Source organism: Dromaius novaehollandiae, chromosome 10 (assembly GCF_036370855.1).
Source record: "Dromaius novaehollandiae isolate bDroNov1 chromosome 10, bDroNov1.hap1, whole genome shotgun sequence".
Classification (NCBI taxonomy): Eukaryota; Metazoa; Chordata; class Aves; order Casuariiformes; family Dromaiidae; genus Dromaius; species Dromaius novaehollandiae.
This window is the reverse complement of record NC_088107.1, coordinates 3,768,236-3,787,973: the sequence shown is the minus strand read 5'-3', so window position 1 is coordinate 3,787,973 and position 19,738 is coordinate 3,768,236. Positions and strand designations below refer to the sequence as shown.

General features: G+C 58.5%; 1 protein-coding gene across 1 annotated transcript in view; it reads right to left on the bottom strand.

The window, feature by feature from the left end:
- Positions 1–19,094, bottom strand: part of PCSK6 (proprotein convertase subtilisin/kexin type 6) — a 50,095-nt gene extending 31,001 nt beyond the window's left edge. Inside the window, exons 1-7 of the mRNA XM_064517884.1 lie at positions 18,823–19,094; positions 11,358–11,462; positions 9,619–9,729; positions 9,116–9,259; positions 8,286–8,362; positions 7,562–7,650; positions 2,951–3,123 (exon numbers count right to left, since the gene is read on the bottom strand). Coding sequence (XP_064373954.1) covers positions 2,951–3,123; positions 7,562–7,650; positions 8,286–8,362; positions 9,116–9,259; positions 9,619–9,729; positions 11,358–11,462; positions 18,823–19,059 — 936 coding nt within the window. The 5' untranslated portion in view covers positions 19,060–19,094. The remainder of the gene's footprint in view (positions 1–2,950; positions 3,124–7,561; positions 7,651–8,285; positions 8,363–9,115; positions 9,260–9,618; positions 9,730–11,357; positions 11,463–18,822) is intronic.
- Between the last annotated feature and the right edge of the window lie 644 nt (positions 19,095–19,738).

Genomic DNA, 19,738 nt, shown 5'->3' with positions numbered 1-19,738 from the left:
TAGTTGCATGAAGACACTAACAGGCACATAAATAGCATTTTCCTCCTCCGGAGGACATTAAAAGAATACACATCTGACACCTAAAGGTGTTTTCTAGCTGAGTGAGAGATCACCTAATATAGCAACTCTCCTGGAGGTCGAACTGGAAGAAACACTCTTTCCCTTTGCTCTCAAACAAGTAACTGCTAAAATTTTTGCAAGGAGACATAAAACACCCAACCTCTGTATTTGACACCATTCCTAAGCCAATGCCATCCTAGCAGTGGGTTCCTTACTGCAATAAAATTTGATCCATTTAAATGACCAGAAATGACCCCCAGCCAAGGCTCACAACTAAGCAGCTCGCTCCTGGAGGAGCATCCATTTGACATTGGCTGGGTTGGATTCTCCCCGTTTTCATGGCACTGCTTTGGCACCGTCAGCTTGTGTTCCTGCTTAAGGACACTCAATTAGAGCCCAGGATAAATATCACCCCATTAGCTCAGGAACTAATAAGGTGTGGCTGAAGGAGCAAGTAACAAGAAGATAAATCACCTTGATGAAGTCCTATTGCTAACAGATAAAGGTTATTTTAATGTTTCCATTAAAAACTCAATTTTAAGGATTTATAACTCAGTTACAGCTGTTCGCTTGGGCTAAAAGTTACAGCTAACTATCCACTTACAGCTTTCCTCATTATTTAAAGACAGAGAGCGGGCAACTAGGAGCTGCACACTCAGGGTGTGCATGCCACAAATGCCAGTGGTGCTGGGGGCTGAGCTGGAGGGAGGTGGCAGGAGGGAAACATGGGGCCAAAAGGGGATTGCTTCCTACACGGACCCCGCGATGCGCCGGGTCTGGAGGGTCCGATGCTCTGATGCCCCTCGTGAGGCTCCTCTGGGTACATGCCGCTGCCCCGTGATGCACCGGGATGCAGATGATGGCTGTGTCCCGACCTGGACCTGACGCCCCCCTCTCTGGACACCGCCAGGAAAACCCACCATACGCGAACCTGGGTCAGCCCTCACCCTGCTCGGGCACTGCTGGTGGGCTTTGCTCTGAGATTTGGAAAAAGCCTCCTGACACGGAGGCCTGAGGGTCGGCCCCAGGCGGACGCCCTGCCGCGGCCTGCTCCCCCTTACAGCTCCTACACGGGGCGGGGGGGAGGTATAAAAAGAAGCCTGTTCCTGTGTATTTATATTGAGTGAACTCCCATGCACTTCAATGAATTCCTCTTCAGACAAACTACCCCAGGCAGGAAATTAAGTAAACAGAGGGAAAAACACTCCACCCTATTTTTAGATAACATTAAGGCTGGAGGCAGAGCCTTTGGAGCAGCCTTGGATCTGGAGCAACCCTCAATATTGATGCATTGCTTTCCAGCCTAAAAATCTCAAAGCGCTTTGCGAAAGGAGGTAACGGCTCGGCTGGTTTCAACGGAGGAAGAAACCCAGGCGGGGGCCACCCGGCGTCGGCACAGACCCGGCGGCCCCTCGGCACCAGCCGACCGCCAGCCCGGGGCTCCCCAGCTCCGAGCTCCGGTTTTGTCCCCTGCAGTGCAGCAGCCACCGAGCCCGTCCCCACCGTGCCAGGAGGCTATTGCCAAAAGAAGATTTTTTTTTTAAATTACATTTCCCTGCCTGGCTTCCAGCATCTTCCAAAAAACCTATGAATAAGGAAATCACTAGGAGGAAAGCCGAAGTGAAGCTGCTCAAGCGAGAGGTGCTGCAAGCCCCCAGGAGCACGTCCCAGCCCCGCTTCCCCAGGGAGGACATTTCCCTCCCCCTGTGTTGACTTTTTCACTAAAACAAAACAACCCCAAGCCCCCAGAACAGCTTGAGGCTTTGAGGCAGCCAGAACAAACCTGCCGAAAACATCGGCACCCCTCGGAGCGCGCACCGGAGAAAACAGCCGGGAAAAGCCCGGAGCAGCGACGGTCACTTACCCGCGGCGGCAGCGGAGGGGATGGTTTCTCAAGAGCGCCCAGAAAGGTCTCTTGCCCAGTGTTTTTAAGCCAGTATTGGACAGGTTTTAAAAGTGGCTCTTTCTAGACAGAGGCGCAGGAAGGACATGGTATCCCGAGCGCGCTGCTGAGGGAGCGACAGCTGTCAGTCATGCTTGACGCCCGCTGTCAGCATGCTGGCTGCCGCCCAGAGCCCTCACACGGCTTTGGATGGAGCCGCTTGGCGGGTCCCGGCCTCCAAGGACTTAAAGAACAGTTATGTGAGTTTTTGCAGTTCCCGTCAGAGGCCCTGAGCCCGTCCTGCCTCCGACCTGGCTGCATTGGAGGGAGGAGCAGCAGCCGTTGGGCCACAAAATGGATGCTTGTGGCCACAAAATGGCCGCTCCCTACTGGCGGGAAAACAGGAAACGCTTAAGATGGCGGAGCTGCTGTGAGGGCACAGCGGGAGCTCGGTGGGGCTGGAGAAGGAGTGGGAAAGGTGAGCGCGGGGATGGCCCGGAGAGGTGCTTCCTCCAGCCTGACCTAACTATGGAGCCGCAACAAAGTTGTCCCGCTGGAAACGCTGTCGGCTTCTCAGCTCGGTGGAGCCCAGCGTGGGGCCGGGCTCCTTTCCGCTGCCATCGCTGCCCACACAGGAGCCTCCCGTGGCGCAGAGGGGGCCCGGGACCGGCAGCCCATGCTGGCATCCAAACTCAGCCGCCAAATCCAGCTCATGGAGGCGCCAGGAAGAGGCGGGGGACGTTCAGGAGTCGCCGCGGCCCCATCTTCACTGGGAGAAACGAGACATGGTCGGCCCAGCGCCCTGAGGCTGGCTGCCCGCGGGGCTCTGCAGCGGCGGGGCAGGTTTTGGCCGTAGCATCCTCGTTCCTCGCTCCCCCGTCACCCTCGCGCGCTTCCCCCGCGGGCCGGCGGCCGCCTCGCGCGCTCCCGCACGCTCGCCCCCGGGCCGGGATCTCATACGGAGCAAGGGGAGGAATGCGCGTCTCCGGGGCGCTCTGTTCTCCACACCTTTTTAATGCCATGCTCAAAAGCCTGCTTGGCCAATAGACCAGGTCCATCAACTGTCTTCCCATCATCATCTGGCCCCCAGCTCGCGCTGTAAATGTCAATGTAATCGGGTCTGATGCCAAGCGACTTCGCTTCAACAACATCTGTTACATCGCCATCTAACATACGAATGCCTAAAAGCACAAAAACATCAGACATTAGGGGCTTAATGGCTTTTATGAAAGTGCAAGGATTGCAATCAAAGGCCTTTTGTTAGTGGCGGAGGGAACGCAAAGGCTCGTACCGCCTCAGATGGCTTAAAACAATGCCGCCGCACGCTAACGAGCTGTGCCGCGAGACGGTCCGCCGCTATTTCGGAAACCTTCCTCTCTGGCCGATTTAATTGCAAATGATGGGGAGGAATTAAAATTACACTTCGTTTGGGACTCCGGGAGCGTCCCGGCACACGAGGAGGATTCGGACGGCAAAGATGCACAGCCCCCGCGTCCCCATCCCGCGCCCCCGCGGCTACCTGCTGCACCCGGCTGCGTCGGAGGAGATTAGGTGCCCTTGGAAAGCTTCGTGACTGCAAATCCCCCATGCTAAAAACCAATTTTTTTTTTTTTAATTAATAATAATTCCTATAACTGGAAAGGATTAGCCCCTTTCCCAAATACTCACCAACCCTCCCCGGTCTTTGGGGTTCAGGGATGCAGTGCTTGAGCCCAACACCTCACGTGGTGGCAGGATGAAGCCTGGCTCTCCTGAGCAGGGACGGACATGGCGGTTTGTCACTGCCCACCCGCACGGACGTGGACAGACATGCGTGCCGTCCCCTGCAGCGGGAAGAGCCATCCTGGCACAGGGGCTGGCCGGCCCTGGGTGGCTCCCACTGGGCTTGACTCACACTTTTTTGGATGCATGAGAAGCCCCACATGGAGACTTGCATTGCCGACTTTGGATTTAGGATCCCAACTGGGTGTTCAGGCAACCCTGTTGCCTATGAAACCTTCACCCTATCTCATCTTTTGCAGGAGAAAAAAAATGCAAAGCCCATATTTATAACTGCACAAAAAAACGCACGGATACCTTGAGCTCAGAGTGGAGCAGGGGAGACCTCAGCATGACATGCAAAGCCTGGGAGGACGCCCAAGCGATTTGCAGCCTGATTGCCACAGCCCCGGCCGAAGACAAGCGGCGGTGCCTAAGAGGGATCAGCTTCCCACAAGCTGGAAATTGTGATGCTCCGATTGCCACGTAAAGAGGATGAAGCGATCTGGGTTGCAAAACATCGAGCCCTCCGTCATCGCTCCTTGCCGGATGGAGAGGAGCATGTTAGCGGGGTGAATCGCTGCAGCTGTGCAAACTCCGAGCCGGGCAGGTTACATGGCCATGCAGCTTCCCCCCTCCGCCCCGCATGAATTCCCAGCGGGAAGCAAATTCCCACCAGGAAGACAGGGGGGTTGGAAAGTGCTGATTTAATCAGCTGCAAATGCTAGTGGCAGGCTGGCTTGTGCACGGACGTGGTGCATGTGACACCATCGCCATCCCGCCGGCATGAGGGGAGCAGGGTGCCGTCGCAGATGGAGAGGGGGGCACCCAGCGAGAGGGGATTTAGAGCACCAAAAAGCCAGGTTATGGGGGGAGCAGAAAGATCAGCAGATATTGCAAAGCATCATTTCCAAGATTTGATGCAGCACTAACAGTGGGGAAGCCATGTCAAACATGCCTCCTCCTGTGATGGTAAGTGAGTCCAGTCCTGCCATGCCGAGAAATGGCCTTTGCAGGAAAGGTAGTGCCGGAAATGTTGGTGCCTTATTTTGCCAGCCAGCAAGACTCTTGTTTATAGAAATGCATTTCCCCTTCCACATGTATTTTTCTTAAAGAAAACAAATGCAGACAGATTTAATTACAGTTGCAGCTGTGCTCTGGACTACAGTCAGCTCAAATATATTTTTCTGATGCTGTCCCCTACCAGCCAAAAACAAGCTTACAAATATAAAACAAGGGAGCAGAGCAGTTCACAGAAACTTCCTTTCTTTGTCACATTTGCTAGAAAAGCTGAGGGGCACAAGCGAAAGGACAGAAGCTGGTGTCAGAGCCACGCTTGACCGCAGCAGAGCAAGCAAAAACAGCCAGGAGATTATTTTTGTGCTTACTAAACATGAGGGCTTTAATCAGCAAGAGCAAGCTAATTCCGGGTACTCAGTCCTGATCACCCTGCAACAGATCCCGAGTGGACAAACAGCCTTCGGAGACTGTTACTGCTCCACCCTGCACGTTATTCATGCCCAGAGGAAAGCCGAGAGGATGCAGGATGCGTGCCGGGCGGGAAAACGCCCAGAGGGAAAAGCTCGGGAGTGGGGAGGGTGGCCCTGGCAAGGCGGGTGCCCCGGAGCCGTCTGCGGCACGGGGAGACCAAGGGTAAATGGAAGAGGGGGCAAGAAGCGAGAGGGGAGGCAGGCCGAGGAATAAATCAGCTATTTTCCATGCAGGATGCAATAAAGGCCTCAGAAGTGAGCACGGGAGAAAAAGGGAAGAGGAGGTGGTGGTATGGCAGGACCGCTTTTTGTTTATTGAGCGGTAATGTATTTTGCCTAGAGCGAATGAAAAGCAATGCAAGAGCAATGAAGAGCAGCAAGCGAAATTAGATGGTAGCTTTTGAATGTGACAAATAGGCTTCCCCAACAACTTTTGCTCATTAATCGCTGCTTTATTTGCGTAATCCATCCAAAAATCACTCTCACCAAAGCTGGAGCACATTTTCCTCCGCAATCACAAACTCGATACGGTTAGAGACTTTTTTCCCCCCTCTTAAGTTGCCTGAAGTCCACAGCCTCCAGCCGTCTGTCATGTTTTACTGTTTCGCTCAACACCGGGTTCCCCCCTCCCCAGCACACACACGTGTCAAGGCCCTCATTATAGAAATCAAATTAAAAAGGGAACCATAGACCATTTTAAAGTCGACAAGCAACGCTTGTCTCCCTGGCCGCTGCAGAGGATTGGCTCGAAAGGGAGCGTGAACGCTAGGGCCTGATCCCGCAGGAGGCAAAACTGCTTAAATCTCCCAAGCGGAGCAAAGCCAAGAGCCTCGCTGCAACCCGGCTTTGCTGCAGCTCGGTCTCTGCTTGGAGCTGGTTTGCAAGCAAAAAGACTCTGGACGAGTCAAGGCAATTGGGTGAAGCCTTAATATAGAGGAACAGCTTATTATAGGAATAAGCTAAGCGGTATAAGTCATCCCACGTGCACGACAGAGCAGGGGACGGGATATAGCGGGGCACGTGCCGCAGCCCTCACCCGGCTCCTGCCAGCGCCCCGTTCGCCCTCCCGCAGCGATTTCCCTCGCTGCCGCCTTTGCCCGTCATGAGGACGGCTCCGAAGGCCCCTCGCCGGCGGCTCCCCGCGCACTCCCTGCTCCTCGGCACGTCTGCCACAGCCACCTCCCGTCTGGTTGAACCTCAGCCTCCGCCAGCCCCCGGGACCCGTCCCCCCTCGCTAGCACAGAGGTGCAGCCCCAAACAAAGAGCTTTCTTCCACGCATTGCTGAAAAGACCACGAATTAAGGGCCCAATCCAGACGCTCGAGCCCTTGCTCCGGGAGGCAACACGTCTCCCAGCAGCTGGGGCAGGGAAAGGGGCCATGGACAATGTTAGGAAATGCCTCTCTCCTGTTCCACCCTGCCGGGTGCTAAAACACCCAGCAAACAGGAGCCTAACTGCTCTACACGCGGTGCTGCCTAGGGATTAAGCAGGCAGCTAAGAGCAAAGCTCTCTGTCACACACACTAATTCCAGCCTCAGCTGCGCCCCGGCACCTCGCTTCCTCCCCGCTGCAGCTGTGAAACCCCAGGCAGGTTAAGGTAGTCGCTAGTTTAAAACGCTCCTTTAACACACGCTGCGCCTGAACGAGTTAGAGGCTCCCCTAATGCACACGAGATTTCCCATTCCAATTAGCACCGGCAAGCCAATTTAGCGATAACGATTAATTTGCTTCCCCCCGCGCTGTAGGATTTGTACGCAGTGGCGCGGCGGTCCAGGGCCTCCCTGTAACGTTGTAAGAAACGGCTCAGCGCCAGCTTTGCGCCCATGTGTGCAGGCCCGGCTGGAAAAGCCAAGCCAGGTTTGCACCGGACGGGGCAGTGGCTCCGGCCGGGAGTTCGACCGCTCCATGGGAACGTGCATCGGCACCGCGGGAGGCTGCGCCGGCTCTGCTCCCTGCGGGAGGGCCCACGCACGGCTGCCCTCCTTGCCCCGTCACCCACTCCGGGAGGATATCCGGGGCTGCCCCAAATCCCCCGAACGGCTCAGTGGGCAGGCGTTAACCTCCCAGGCAATCGCAGCTCCGAAGCGGGAGGCTGCCACAGCCGAACCCCCTGGAGCAGCTACAGGCTTCTCTTTTGCACCGGACTCAGGCGAAACCGCCTCGGTCACGGTGCTGTCAGCAGCCCTCGGGGAGCAGGAGACACATGTGCATTCCCGAACCTCATGGGGATGGTGTGACCCAGGCTGGGGGACACCCAACTTCAAGGTTTCCCCCCCAAAACACGGAATCGGGGTTTCCCACGCCCGGCTGGGCACCACATGCCCTCCCCAAAACCCAGGCCCCCTCTTTCCCCAGCACGTGCTGCCCTTACCTCCGATGCGCGCGTTGTACGCGATGCCCACGATGCAATACGAGTTGTTCGCTGCCGCCGCCACCTCCCCGGCGCAGCGGGTGCCGTGTCTGCAAGGGAAAACGCGATGAGCGGGGGCTGCTGGCCCAGGACCCCCCTGCCGCTGTGCCCTGGCCCCCGCGGTGAGCTCCGAAACGGGGCAGGAACTCTTGCGAGAGCAGGAAAGCCCCTTACCCCAAACCCACGACGGCGGCCAGGGGAAGGGAGGAAGTTGTTAGCAAAGCAAATTACTTCTTGCATTCAGCTTTCCTTTCCAAAATCGAAGTTCAAAAAGTGCATCAACGTTTTGACATCTAACATAGGGATGCACTTGGAGGATTAGCTAGGGGAACTTGCATAAGGTCGGCTCCAAAACAGCTTCTGGTCCACGCGGTTGGACCAGAGGCCGCGTCTCCAGATGCTGCTTGGCAATTTCGCCGTGCAACGCTTGCTACCACCAGCGGGACCCACGCGGATTAACCAGCCCTGAGCAAGGTTCAAACCCGGGGCTCCAACCCCGCCTGCCTCGTGCCATCGTGGGAGCTGCTCATTCTCCCTCTGCTCCACTTTTCCCACCTTTGAAATCCTGATTAAGATATTAATGCTTTCCACCTGATTAGCCCAGCTTTCGCGGTGGGAGCTATTGTCCCTGTCGGGCTCTGCAGGCCGTGCAAGCGTGGGGCTTGCCGCAACGCGTGCAACCTACTTGTTCTCATTGCTGGCATCGTAGCGCGGTGTCGGGTCGTGGTCGTTCCCGTTGACGTCGTAGCTCGCCAGAGGATCCTGAAAGCATCCGTTAGCTACGTGCGACTTATTTCTATCGCGCCGTCCTAAGGTGCCCCCCAGGCACGCGGTCCTGCTTTGCCGGCGGAGCCACCACCCTGGGCGACAGGGCACCGCGACGGGGCCTGGAGGGGCCTTAGTGCATCCCGCCGGGCACCGGGGCACGCGCTGGGCACCCCGACGCTCCCCCATGCCCCGGTGGGACACCGCGCTCCTTCTCGGATATCAAAATCGCTGCCGCCAAAACGCCTCCGGAAAGAGCGCGGTTCAGTATTTTCTGCTTTTGCAATTACGCCTTCCAGGGCATGGAGGAGGGGGTGGGCTACGAAGCCTTTACGCTGCGAATAAAACAAAAGGCTTAAACTGCAAAGCCTCTAAGCCAGTGGAGAGGCTGTATTAGCACCAACGAGCGCTCCGGGCTCGGGGCTCGAGGCTGGGGGTGGGGGGGCATGCACTTTGGCAGTAAATGGCATTTTTCACTTCATTTCCAACCCTTCGCTTAAGGCAAACGCAGGTTTGGCGCTGCAACCCGGAGCGCGTCGCGGGCTGGGAGCCGGATCTGCAGCTCCCGAGCCAGAAAGCAGAGCCGGGAATTGGAGCAGCGCCGCATCCGAAGGCGGCCAGCGAAGCCCCGCGTGAACTGAGACCCGTGAGAAACGAGCCCGCCCGCGAGAACAAGCCTCGCGGGAGCTTTACGCCCGGTGCCAAACCCCAAAGCGGCCGCGGGCACCGCGCAAGCGCGCGTCTACTCACGTAGTTCTGCAGGAGGTCGGGGTGGTTCCGCTCGATGCCGTCGTCGAGGATGGTGACCACCACGTTCCTGCCCGTGTAGCCCCGCTGCCACGCCGCGAGGACGTTCATCTCCGACCGGCAGCGGCTGGTTTTATCGCCGCAGTGCTAAGGGCAGAAACGGCAGAGCACAAGCTGCGCCGCTGCTGCGAGCCCAGGGCCAAGATCTCCCCCACCTCCGCTCAGCACGGCCGCGAGGGCCGTCGGCACGTGCCCGCGCCCCGTAACTTGCGGATCTGTTATAGCTGCACGCCATCGATCAAAAAATAGACAGTTGCAGCCGATCTGGGCAGCGCTGCCCTGCTATTACTCATTTCTACTTCAAATGCTGCGGGCTCCTCGATTTGGGCCATAAAGAGCTCGTTTGCTTGCCCCGCTTAATTTTAAATGGATTTTCCTGCCAAATGCCGATCGATGAGCCAAGGGGAGGGGGGAGAAGCTACGGCAAAGCGCCCCGCAATACTCACCAGGTACCACATGCTCGGCCAGCCCGGGTCGCTGAAGGGCAGCGGCGGGGGGTCGCCCCGGACGAGCCTCTTCACCCGGCGCTTCACCTCCTGCTGCTGCAGCCACTCCACCTGCGAGCGGAGCGGAGCGGAGCTGAGCCCGGCCCGGCCGCAGCTCGGCACACGCGCCGCGCTCAGCCCCGCCGCCCGCTCCTCTCCCCTCCCCGCGCAGCAAGACCCAGAACATCCCGAAGGAGGATGGGTTTTGCACCATGCCGTGGTGCCCGAACCGCTGCACGGGGAGCTGCGGCCACCGGCGGGACACCGGCCGGTCGTTCATGGGGCGAAGAAGCTCCTCGGAAATTAAAAAGGAGGGGAAAAAAACAAAATAAACATCTTTTGCTCTAGAAGTGGCCCAAAGTGTTACACTTTGCCCTGGGTACTTCCCCATTTTCACACTCGGAGGATGATGTACGGATCCAGCCACCTAGGGCGGCTTTGTAAAAATAAGGAAATAAATAAATCATTCAGGAAAAGGATGCAAAATCCTCGTGATTCCAGAAAGGCCATGGCCTGGCTTGTGTGAGCGGGCAGGCAACGTGTCGCGTTGTCCTCTGGGGCAGCACTTCCATTTCAAACGCCAAACAGGTCTCGCGAGCGGCGGTCCCAGCTCTGACCATCAGCCGAGCTTGTCCGCAGCTGGCTTGTCCGGGCAGCGAGGCCGCAGGCTGGCTCCCACCGCCACCACCACCTCCAAAGGGATCTCTCGCGGCGATGGCAGAGGGGGAAAAGCAGCGCTTTGCAAGCCGGGCTGCAGGGATCCGGCCCTCGCACCAGCATTGCCTGCTGCAGCCCATAAACAACATGCGGGAAGTGATGGTCCCCGGGAAGACACGAGGCTCCAAACATCTGCAAGTGATTGAATTCACCGGGTCTTCTGCAATCTTTGTTCCCATCGTCGCTATTCCAGCTCGAGATGTTGTGTTCCACTGTGCCTTGCAGTAATTATTTTTTTGCATGCTAATTAAGTGCCACTCAAAATGCTGAATCCAACCCAAAACCCCCAAAATCACTTGCAAATGGGAAGGGGGAGGAGATGGCACATGCCAACAAGTCTTGAACTTAAGGTGATAACTAAGGACTTGACAGAGCCAGCGCTAAATGCAGCACTGGTTTCACCCAAGCCCAATTCGTCCCCTCCCCGCGCGCGTGGCCCTGCTCCCCTCTGCCAGGACACAGGCGCCAGCAGCGGCTCCGGGAGGAAGAGGAGGCAAAGCTGCAGCGTTTCACCACCCCCCGAGCAGCACTCCAACAGCTCCCGCTGGTCCTGGCTATTTTTTTAAGCCCCCTCCATTACTTTTGTCAATTCAGCTGCAACGAAACTCCCTTTGGATGCTCGCTCGAGGAAAAGCAACGCACAGCTATTGCCAAAGATCTCATACATAGCAACCACCGAGACAGCAACTGTTGTGGCAACTGGACCAACACCCCTCGCGCACAGCAGTTTCTCTACGGGAAGGCTTTTCCCCTTTTCTTCCCCCATCCTCCAGGCAGATGTTAGCGTTTAGTCACTCCTAAGTGTTTTTCCTCCCCGATGCACGCCCCCGTGCCCGGTGAGTCACCCGTGCACGCGAAGGGCGGCGTTGAGGGCAGCGCGTTGCAATCGCGATGCCATCGTGCTCAGGCACCTTGTGTCCCCCCCGGCCGCGTTTGCCGAAAGCAGCCGTCCCGGGGAGGAGGGACTGGGCTCGCCGCCCTACCTTGGGCTCCATGCGGAGGAAGCTGTGCGGCCCCCGGCTGCTCAGCGTCGAGCGCTTGAACGTCCGGCTGTGGTGGAAGTGGTAGTAGTCCTCCAAGCTCCCGATCTGCGGGCAGAGGGAGAGGGAGGTGGCAGAGCGGTTCCCCGAGGCTGCTGCCCCAGGCGGCCTTGCTGCCCGCTCCCCCCGCGGCACCGAGCCCGGGAAGCGCTTTAGGGAGTTGCTGCAGTTAACTGCGTCTCCGCGGTCAGCCCGGAGCCGGGGATGCAGCAGAGAGGGGAAACGAGGAGCCCCCAGGCACAGTGACCCTTCCCGAGGACGCGCGCAGCAGGCTGGGGCATGAACACGGCGCCTTTCTCATCCCTCCAGCACAGAGGGGGTTCATCTGCCCCAGCCTGGGTTCATCCTGGCCCCCTCCGGCATCCCCACGAGCCTCTGTCCCCTCTGCAATCCCACCGTCCCCAAAAGCATCCCACGGCTGGGGTGAGCTGCGCTCGCGCCGGCCCCACACCCTGCTCCCCCTCCAAAACCATCTGCAACGGGGCGGCGGGGACAGGGGGCAGCCGGTTTGCTGGAACAAGCCGGGCAGATTACGGTTATTTACATATTTATTATACTTAATACCTCCAACTCCATCAGGGCTTCTTTCGAGTGCATTAAATATTTAATTAGTTTTGCTCTGCTTTTGATGCCAGCATGTCGCTTTACTCACTTGCCCTGACTGCAGGTAGTGCAGGTTTTGTAATTTGTTTCCACCCGGATTGGCTTGAGCACTTCTCCCCCACATTTTTTTCCCCTGCATTACAGAATAGCTGTGCATTTTCTCTAGCATCAATATGCAAAGCAGCTGCTTGCTGCAATTTGTGTCTAAGACCCTTTCCTTAAATCCATTCTTTCTTAGGAAAGCGAGGAGCAGCTTGAACATCCCCAGACCTCAGAAGACGCTTGCGCTGGGCCACTGCTCCTCGCGCTCACTGTGACTGGAAATGCAGATCCTTTAGACCATGCGGTTTAGCTTCGTGATCTGCTCTTCCACAGTCTACGTTTCGCAGGTTTATAACATTCATTTTATTCTAATCCCTGTTCCCTCCGGCACTCATTTTAACAGAATCACAATCCATAAACGGGCATCAGCTGAAGAAACGCTCCCGCTCGCCACCGCGCGCTAAGGAGCGTCGTACGTTGTGCCTTTTACGGGCTATTAACCAAAATAAATGCAAAACGGCTGAACGTTGCAAATCAGCGAGAGGATGGGGAAAGAGCTCCCGTGCCCAGGGACCGCTTAGCACAAACGGCTTGGAAAGCGCCCCAGCCGCTGTGTCAAGTCCCTGGCACGTCCACGGAGCACGAGCCGGAGCAGTCCCACACCAAGCGGAGTTGCTTAATGGAGGCAGGCAGGGACAAACCATCCCATTTTGTAATATTCGGTATTTCAGCTATTTCTCTGCCATTAATAACAGGTCTCCTCCACGCGTCTCCTCCAAGACGTGGATGGAGGCGGCCGTAACCCGCCTGGTCTCCCCCGGGATCCCCTGAGAGCCGGGGACCAGCCCGGCCCGGGTCGCTCGCACCCCCGCGGGTCTCGCTCCAAGGCTGGTTACTAGGATTTGCCAAGCTGGGGGGACTGCAGAAAAGAAATGTTGCCTCGTCAGAAGTTCTCTGACTGTTTTTACGATTTCTGCCTCAGACAACCCTAAAGAGCCACGAGATGAGGAATTTATACACCTCACAGAGAGAAGAGAGACAGGTAACTTGAATATTTTTCAGCGTAAGCAAGAAAGCAGTGACATCCATGTCCGAGCAGCTAGGAACAGGGAGCAGACCTGTGCGAAGGCGAACACAGAAAGCCCAGACTGAGCCATCCCAAACCAAGCCTAGCTCTAGTCAGAAAAGTCCTTACCCATGGGATTTGTTACAGGAAAAAGCAAAACTCTTCAAGTGGGACCCAACTTGAACGTTTGCCCTGTTCTGAGCAGGAGGTTGGACCAGGTGACCTCCACGTTTTCCCCCCCTCAACCTTAAACTATGCTAAGCAGAAGAATTTAAAAATGCAATTTTCATCTAAAAAGCTGATAAAGTATTTGCTGTCCTCTGCCCCCAGATCAAAGAGGACAATTAACCCAACGCAGACTCCAGCACAGTGGCTGCAGACACAGGAGCAAACATGATCCTTGTAGATGGAAATATTGGAGAAACAAGGGAATCAGGTTCATTTCTATGTGGCATCCGTGAGACTGAAGCCTGAGCACTGCCAGCAGTCCTACACCGCACCTGAAAGAGGGTATTGGAAAAGCCAAGGAAGAGCAGAAGAGTCAGAAATGCAACATGACCTTACCAAAAGGTTGATCTTTCCAGGCAACTTGCATGAACGAGCCTATCCTCCTCCTGGCATGTTAGGAGAAGGCCAGCCGCACCGAAAGCGCCTACTCCAGCAGCTCTGGACCGGCTGCGTCGCAGTGCCAGGGACCACGCTCCGCGGAGAGGACCTAGCTCCCCATCCAGGCCAAGGGACTCGCGTTCATTTTGGAAGCCAGCTAGAAACGCTCGTTCCTCCCCTGGAGCAAGCGTGCTGCTCCGCGCAACTATTGATCTTCACTTTTTCGACATCTAACTGCTGCCAAGAACGTGCAGGGGAGGTTCTCATTTAAACAAGGGTCGATTTTAATTTTCCCCATCGATTAGCAGTTTGGGGCTGTGGCAGAAATCTCAAGGGAATTGAGATTTTTTTTTGAGGCAACCTGAACCTGTACTTCAACAAAAATGAGCTGAAGTTTTTTGTTTTTAATTGTGGCAAAGAAGCCCTGGCGCAAAGCTGGTGCTGCGGAGCTCCGCTTGTTTGCAGACACAGCAAGTTAGAAATGATAAGAAAGTGTTTCTCGCCGCGATGCCATCACTATTACACTAAGGGTACTGACAGCCCCGTTTCCACGGAAACCCGCGCCTGCCAATTCTGTCCTACAAAACGAGGAACAGTTTGAGGCCAAAGGAGCTATTCCCCACCCCTGGTGGGACCTGGGCGGAGGAGAACCTCGCTCACCCCAGCATTGCACCATCCAGGAGGCCACGGGGTGGAGGAGAGTATCGGGTCTCTGCAGTTTTGGCCTCAAGGATCGGTACCCTCCCCGTAAACAGGCAGGTGCATGACTTGTTTGGGCGCATTTCTGGAAAGGGACTTGATAGCAAGAGGTTGATTCTGGTCATTCATTAAAAAAGTTGGTAATGAACCAAGAACGACGTCAAGGCTGCTGGGTTTAGCACGGCGGCTGCTCGTGAGCTCGCCTTGCCTGCTCATCGCCTGCTGGCATGTTAACTGGACTCGCTGCCCTTGGGCCAGCTGGCCTGCCCTCCTCTTCCTCACTCCCGCCACATGAGGAAGGTCTGGGTCAGGCCCTGGAGCACACCATGGGCCAGGAGGGGCAGGGACAGCTGGCTTTGCTCAGCTGGAGAAGGGGAGCCAAAGGGGGATGAGGGAATCCTGCGGTTGCCTCCGTCCGCCTGACAGGGGTTATAGACACAACCCACCCAGGCCCAAAGAACAGGAGGCAACAGGCAAGTTGCAGCAAGAGAAATCTAATTAGATATAAAGAAAAGAAGCTTTCATGTAGGGTGGTCACACACTGGCCAGGAGAGGTGGTGGGATCTCCATCCGTGGAGATATTCAAACCTCAGCTGGTCAAGGCCCTGAGCACCCTGACTTAGCTTGAAGTTTGGACCAGACCTCCAGAGGTCCCTTCCAGCCTGAATTAATCTGCAAACGCAGTTGTTAACAGCCTTAACGAGCAGTGTGATTTATCTCATCTAGATCACCACACGCACACGACTAACAGCTGGAAGGGGAAGGCGACCTGGCCTTCACCCAACAGGGTGGTCCCCGGGCCAGCACGGGGGTTTTGGCCACCTCCCGGCCTCCTTTCCCGCTCCTCTCCGAAGGGCCACGTTGCCAAAGCGCCTGTCAATCACCCGTCAATCACACCGCAAGCAGCAGCGGCCCCGCAGCGATTCCCGGTGCTCGCAGCCGCGCTGAGGTCTCCTGCCTCGGCGCGAGCAGGAGACGAGCCGTGGTGACCCGCCTGCCAGCTCCGCGCCCGCCAGCGGCTCCCGGTATTTCAAACAGGTTGGAGAGTGCCTGCAGCTAACGAGACACCGCGGAGGAGCTGGTAACATGTCAGGGCGCTTTTGGGGAGCTTTTTGGGGAGCTTTTTGACCCACTGAGGTCAGCACCAGAGCTGGTCAGAGCCCCCGAGGCAGGTCCTTCCCTCCCCATCGAAACGAGGAGCCTCAAGCGCCTCGTCAAAACCGGGCCATTGCTGCAAGAGGCAACTGCTCCCGCGCCGGGAAAAATTTTTGTACGACTTTAACAGGCTCAGGGCGGGTTTATTGGCGTGACACGGTGGCACAGCCGTCCCTGGGAGCGTGGGAGAAGAGCTGCTCCAGGGCGGCAGCAGCGCAGGCCCCGTGCGGCACCTCTGCGAGGGCCTGTCCCAGCTTGCCCCCACGTACCACGGCCAACAAAGCCTCGGCGGTTAAGAGTGAGCAAGCGTTCGGGGGTGTGTTTTACCTTTGTTTAATTACTTGCTTCGCTTAAACAAAAATCAAATTAGCTCTTCACGCTAATTTTTCCCCAAATGAAATGTCACTCTGCCCTTTCCAGAAGGGGCGTGAGGATGTTCTGGCTCAGCCCCTCGTGCTGGGCGAGGAGCACTCCTGGAGACCCAGCTCCGGCGGTTCCCTGTACGCACAGCTTTGGTCGTTAAAACCGCTTCAGATCCGCAACCGGCACGAACGGCTCTCCTTCCCGCAGCGGTTTCCCCGACCGACACCGAGCCCGTGCATCAGGTGGGTCGAGATCCCACCGGCAGAGCAGGGCCACCCCAGAGGAGCCCAGGCTCGTGGCCGGAGCCAAGAGCCAGAAAGGCTGGTTTGACCGTTCTCCTGTGTCCGAGCGTGGCCCACGCCACCAGCTCCACCCTTGCCAAAGACTGATCAACGCGAGGTGCCTGAGTCTCCCTCGAGATAGGGGATCAAGTCCCACCGCCAGCCACGCACCAGACTTTCCTGCTCTCCTGGTTCAGGAAAGCTGTTTACCCCAGAGATGGTCAGCAGAAGCCTTTCTTCTCTGGAGGCTCCCTCTCGCACAAGGGCTAGCACGCTTTGGGAGCGGGGTGTTACTGGCCTCCTCGGCCATTTTGGGGCATTCCCCATCTCCAGTAAAGCTGCTCCATGGGGCAGCAGGGCCCTCACCTCACCAGGAGCACAGAGAGAGGCAAGGGATTGCCTTCTGTAGGAAAGCAGGTCACCAAGAGCCACCACGGGGCTTCCCTGCCTTTGCAGCCTCCCTTTCCCTGAGCGAACAACGCGAACTGTCTTCGCAGCCTTCACCCCTCCTTCTCCCTTGCCACATTGGGCACCAGCGACTTACCTCCACCCAAACATCTCCTGCGGGGTACAGCTTCCAACCCGCACCTTCCCGCTGTCCCCCGCCTTGCCCCGCGCGCTGGGAAGGAGCCACCTCATCCGGCCAAGTGACACGCTCTCTCCCCGTTCAAAGCCCAGGGGATCTGTCTGCTCCCTCTCGTCCCGTCCCACCAGGCTCGTGAGGAGCCCCGTGCAACGGGCTCCCAGCGCAGCGCAGCAGAATAACAACATGGGAAAATGGTCCTTTGCCGCCTCAGTCCATCAGGACCGAGGTTTCTCATGGGAAAGTCTCAGGGAGCTGCGCTCGGGCATGGCCAAACGGAGGCACCCCTTAACGCAGCCCGTGCCACCACTTCGATTTACACGTGGCGACGCTTGCTGCTAGGGCATTACTCGCTGTTGGGAAGTCCCTGTCACCGGCGGGAGTCCCCACTGCGGATCCGGGCTGCTAGACTAGCAGAGGACACACGTGGCCACAACCAGGGGTGAAGTCCAGCCTCCAGGATCACCCCGGCACCACCGTGGGCAGCAGCAGCCTCAAGTACAACGCCATAATCTGAGGCAAGTGTCATCCATGACTGCACCCTCCGTGCACGGGGAAGAGCAGTTTCCCTGGATTTGGTGCTGGAGACCCTGCTGGGGGAATCTCCTGGTCTTTGTGGGGGCTCGTGCTGAGGGAGGAGGCAGAAGAGTTTGAGGAAGAGCCCGGAGAAGAGCCGAGGGCCTGGGAAGCCACACGGAGGTGCATGTGCTCCCGCTCCAGCACTCGTGGGCGAGACGGGAGCCAGGAACACCCTGATGCAACCACAGAAATATTTCTCTTGGTCTTCAGCCTGCTCGTACGCTGTCCCCTGGAAAAAGGGCTCAGTGGAAGCCCTGGATGGAGGAAACGATTGACCGATGGCCACATCCCATCCACAGGCCAGCCGCCTCCGGCATCATCCAGAAAAGCTCCAGAGACCCAGGGTGACCAGTGCACCCAGCAGATCGCGGGCTGGGCGTACCCGGAGGGGAGCAGAAACTCCGGCAGGCAGAGCCACAGCAAACCCAGAGCCAGGAGCTGCCGTTGGACAAATGTAAACGGGAAGAAAGGAACATATTTACCAAAAGGCTGGAGAATGGGAGAGTTTAAATCAAGATATTCTCCAGCTGAACAGGGATAGACACAGAAGCCCTTTAATTAAGGGCTTCTGTCATAAGCCCTTAGATAACATCACCGATTCTCTCCCGCGGGGGTTAGAGGAGAGCGCGGCAGCTGAGGGGACCGCACACGGCGGGGTGGGATCCAGGCAGAGCATCCGCTGCGGGACAGCGGGCACCAGCGCAGGAGACCGTGTCCCTGACCCAGCCTCCTCCTCTGGATCCGTTCACACAGCACCCTGCCACCTCACATTTCCACCTTATTTTTAAGCATAGTTAAAGCGAGGTTATAATTTGCCGTTCAGCTCAGGAGACACCATCTGCAGCCAGACGAACTGCAGAGCCACCCGGCCAGGGCAGCGCCGGGCGGCAGAGCCACCGGGCTGGGGGGGAGAGGCGGCGCGACAGACTCCGGAGGCAGCTCCGAGGCCACCAACCCACATCTGGAGCACTTACAGGAGAGATGAAACGAGCTCCGAGGAAGGGGCGCTGCCGGGATGAAAGTCGCCTTTAAGCCATAAACGCGCTTCAGGGGATGAAAAGCAAAAGACCAAAAGTTCCTTGTGCTCCCGAGATCTTAGATAAACCGGGGCTGGAGAGTCCGGAGTTTGCTAAACCCACAAATGAACTTCCCGGGGATGGGAATCACTCGTGCGAAAACGGCAGCCGCTACCGGCGCCCGCGCGGGCTTCGCGCTGCGGTGGAAACCGGCCGGGACGGGGCGGGACGGGACGCGGGGCCCGGCCGCCCCAGGGCACCGGGGCCGGGCACGGGGTGGGCTCAGAGCACCCCCTCCCCGCCCGCTGCCGGGCCCCGCCGCGATGCCCCCATCCCTCCCCGTTGCCGGGGACCCGCGGCACCTCCCCGGCCCGGGCCCCCCCGAGCTCCGGCCCCCCCGGCGCGGGGCTCCTACCTGGCCCAGGTTGGCGTAGCCGTAGGCGGCGGCGAGGCGGGCGGCCTCGGCGGGGCCCCCCCGCAGCCGCACGGCCCAGTGGTTGGTGTAGACGGCGCGGGGGGGCTGCGCGGCGGCCCCGGCGGCGGCGGCCAGCGCCAGGAGGCAGAGGCAGGCGGCCGGGGGGGCCCCACCGGCCCCGGCCCCGGCCCCGGCCCCGGCCCCGGCCGCGCTGCCCTTCCCGGCTGCGGCGGGCATGGTGCGCGCTGCTGGCCCGGCGGCTCTGCTGTGCCGGGGCTGGGCGGAGGGGGGAGCTTCGCCTTTTAAAGCGGCCGCGGAGCCCGCGCGGAGGCGGGGGGATGCTCCGGGGGGGAGGCGGAGGCGGCGGGGAGGGCCCGGCCCGGCCCGGCGGCAGCGGAGGGGCCCGGGCGCCCGGCATCCCGCCGGCATCCCCCAGCATCCCGCTTGCATCCCACCTGCATCCCCCCGGCGTCCTGCCTGCATCCCGCCTGCATTCCCTCGGTATCCCGCCTGCATTCCCTCGGTATCCCGCCTGCATCCCCCCGGCATCCCGCCTGTGTCCCGTCTGCATTCCCCCGGCACCTATCGGCATCCCGCCAGCATCCCCCGGCATCCCCCTGGCATCCCGCCTGTGTCCTCCGGGCATCCTCTGGCATCCTGCCTGCACCCCCCGGCACCCCGCCTGCACTGCCCCCGGGCATCCCGTGCCTCTCCCTGCCTGCATCCCCCCAGCATCCCATCTGCATCCCCCGGCATCCCCCCTGCATCCTGCCTGTGTCCTCCGGGCATCCTCTGGCATCCTGCCTGCACCCCCCGGCACCCCGCCTGCACTGCCCCCGGGCATCCCGTGCCTCTCCCTGCCTGCATCCCCCCAGCATCCCATCTGCATCCCCCCAGCATCCCCCCTGCATCCTGC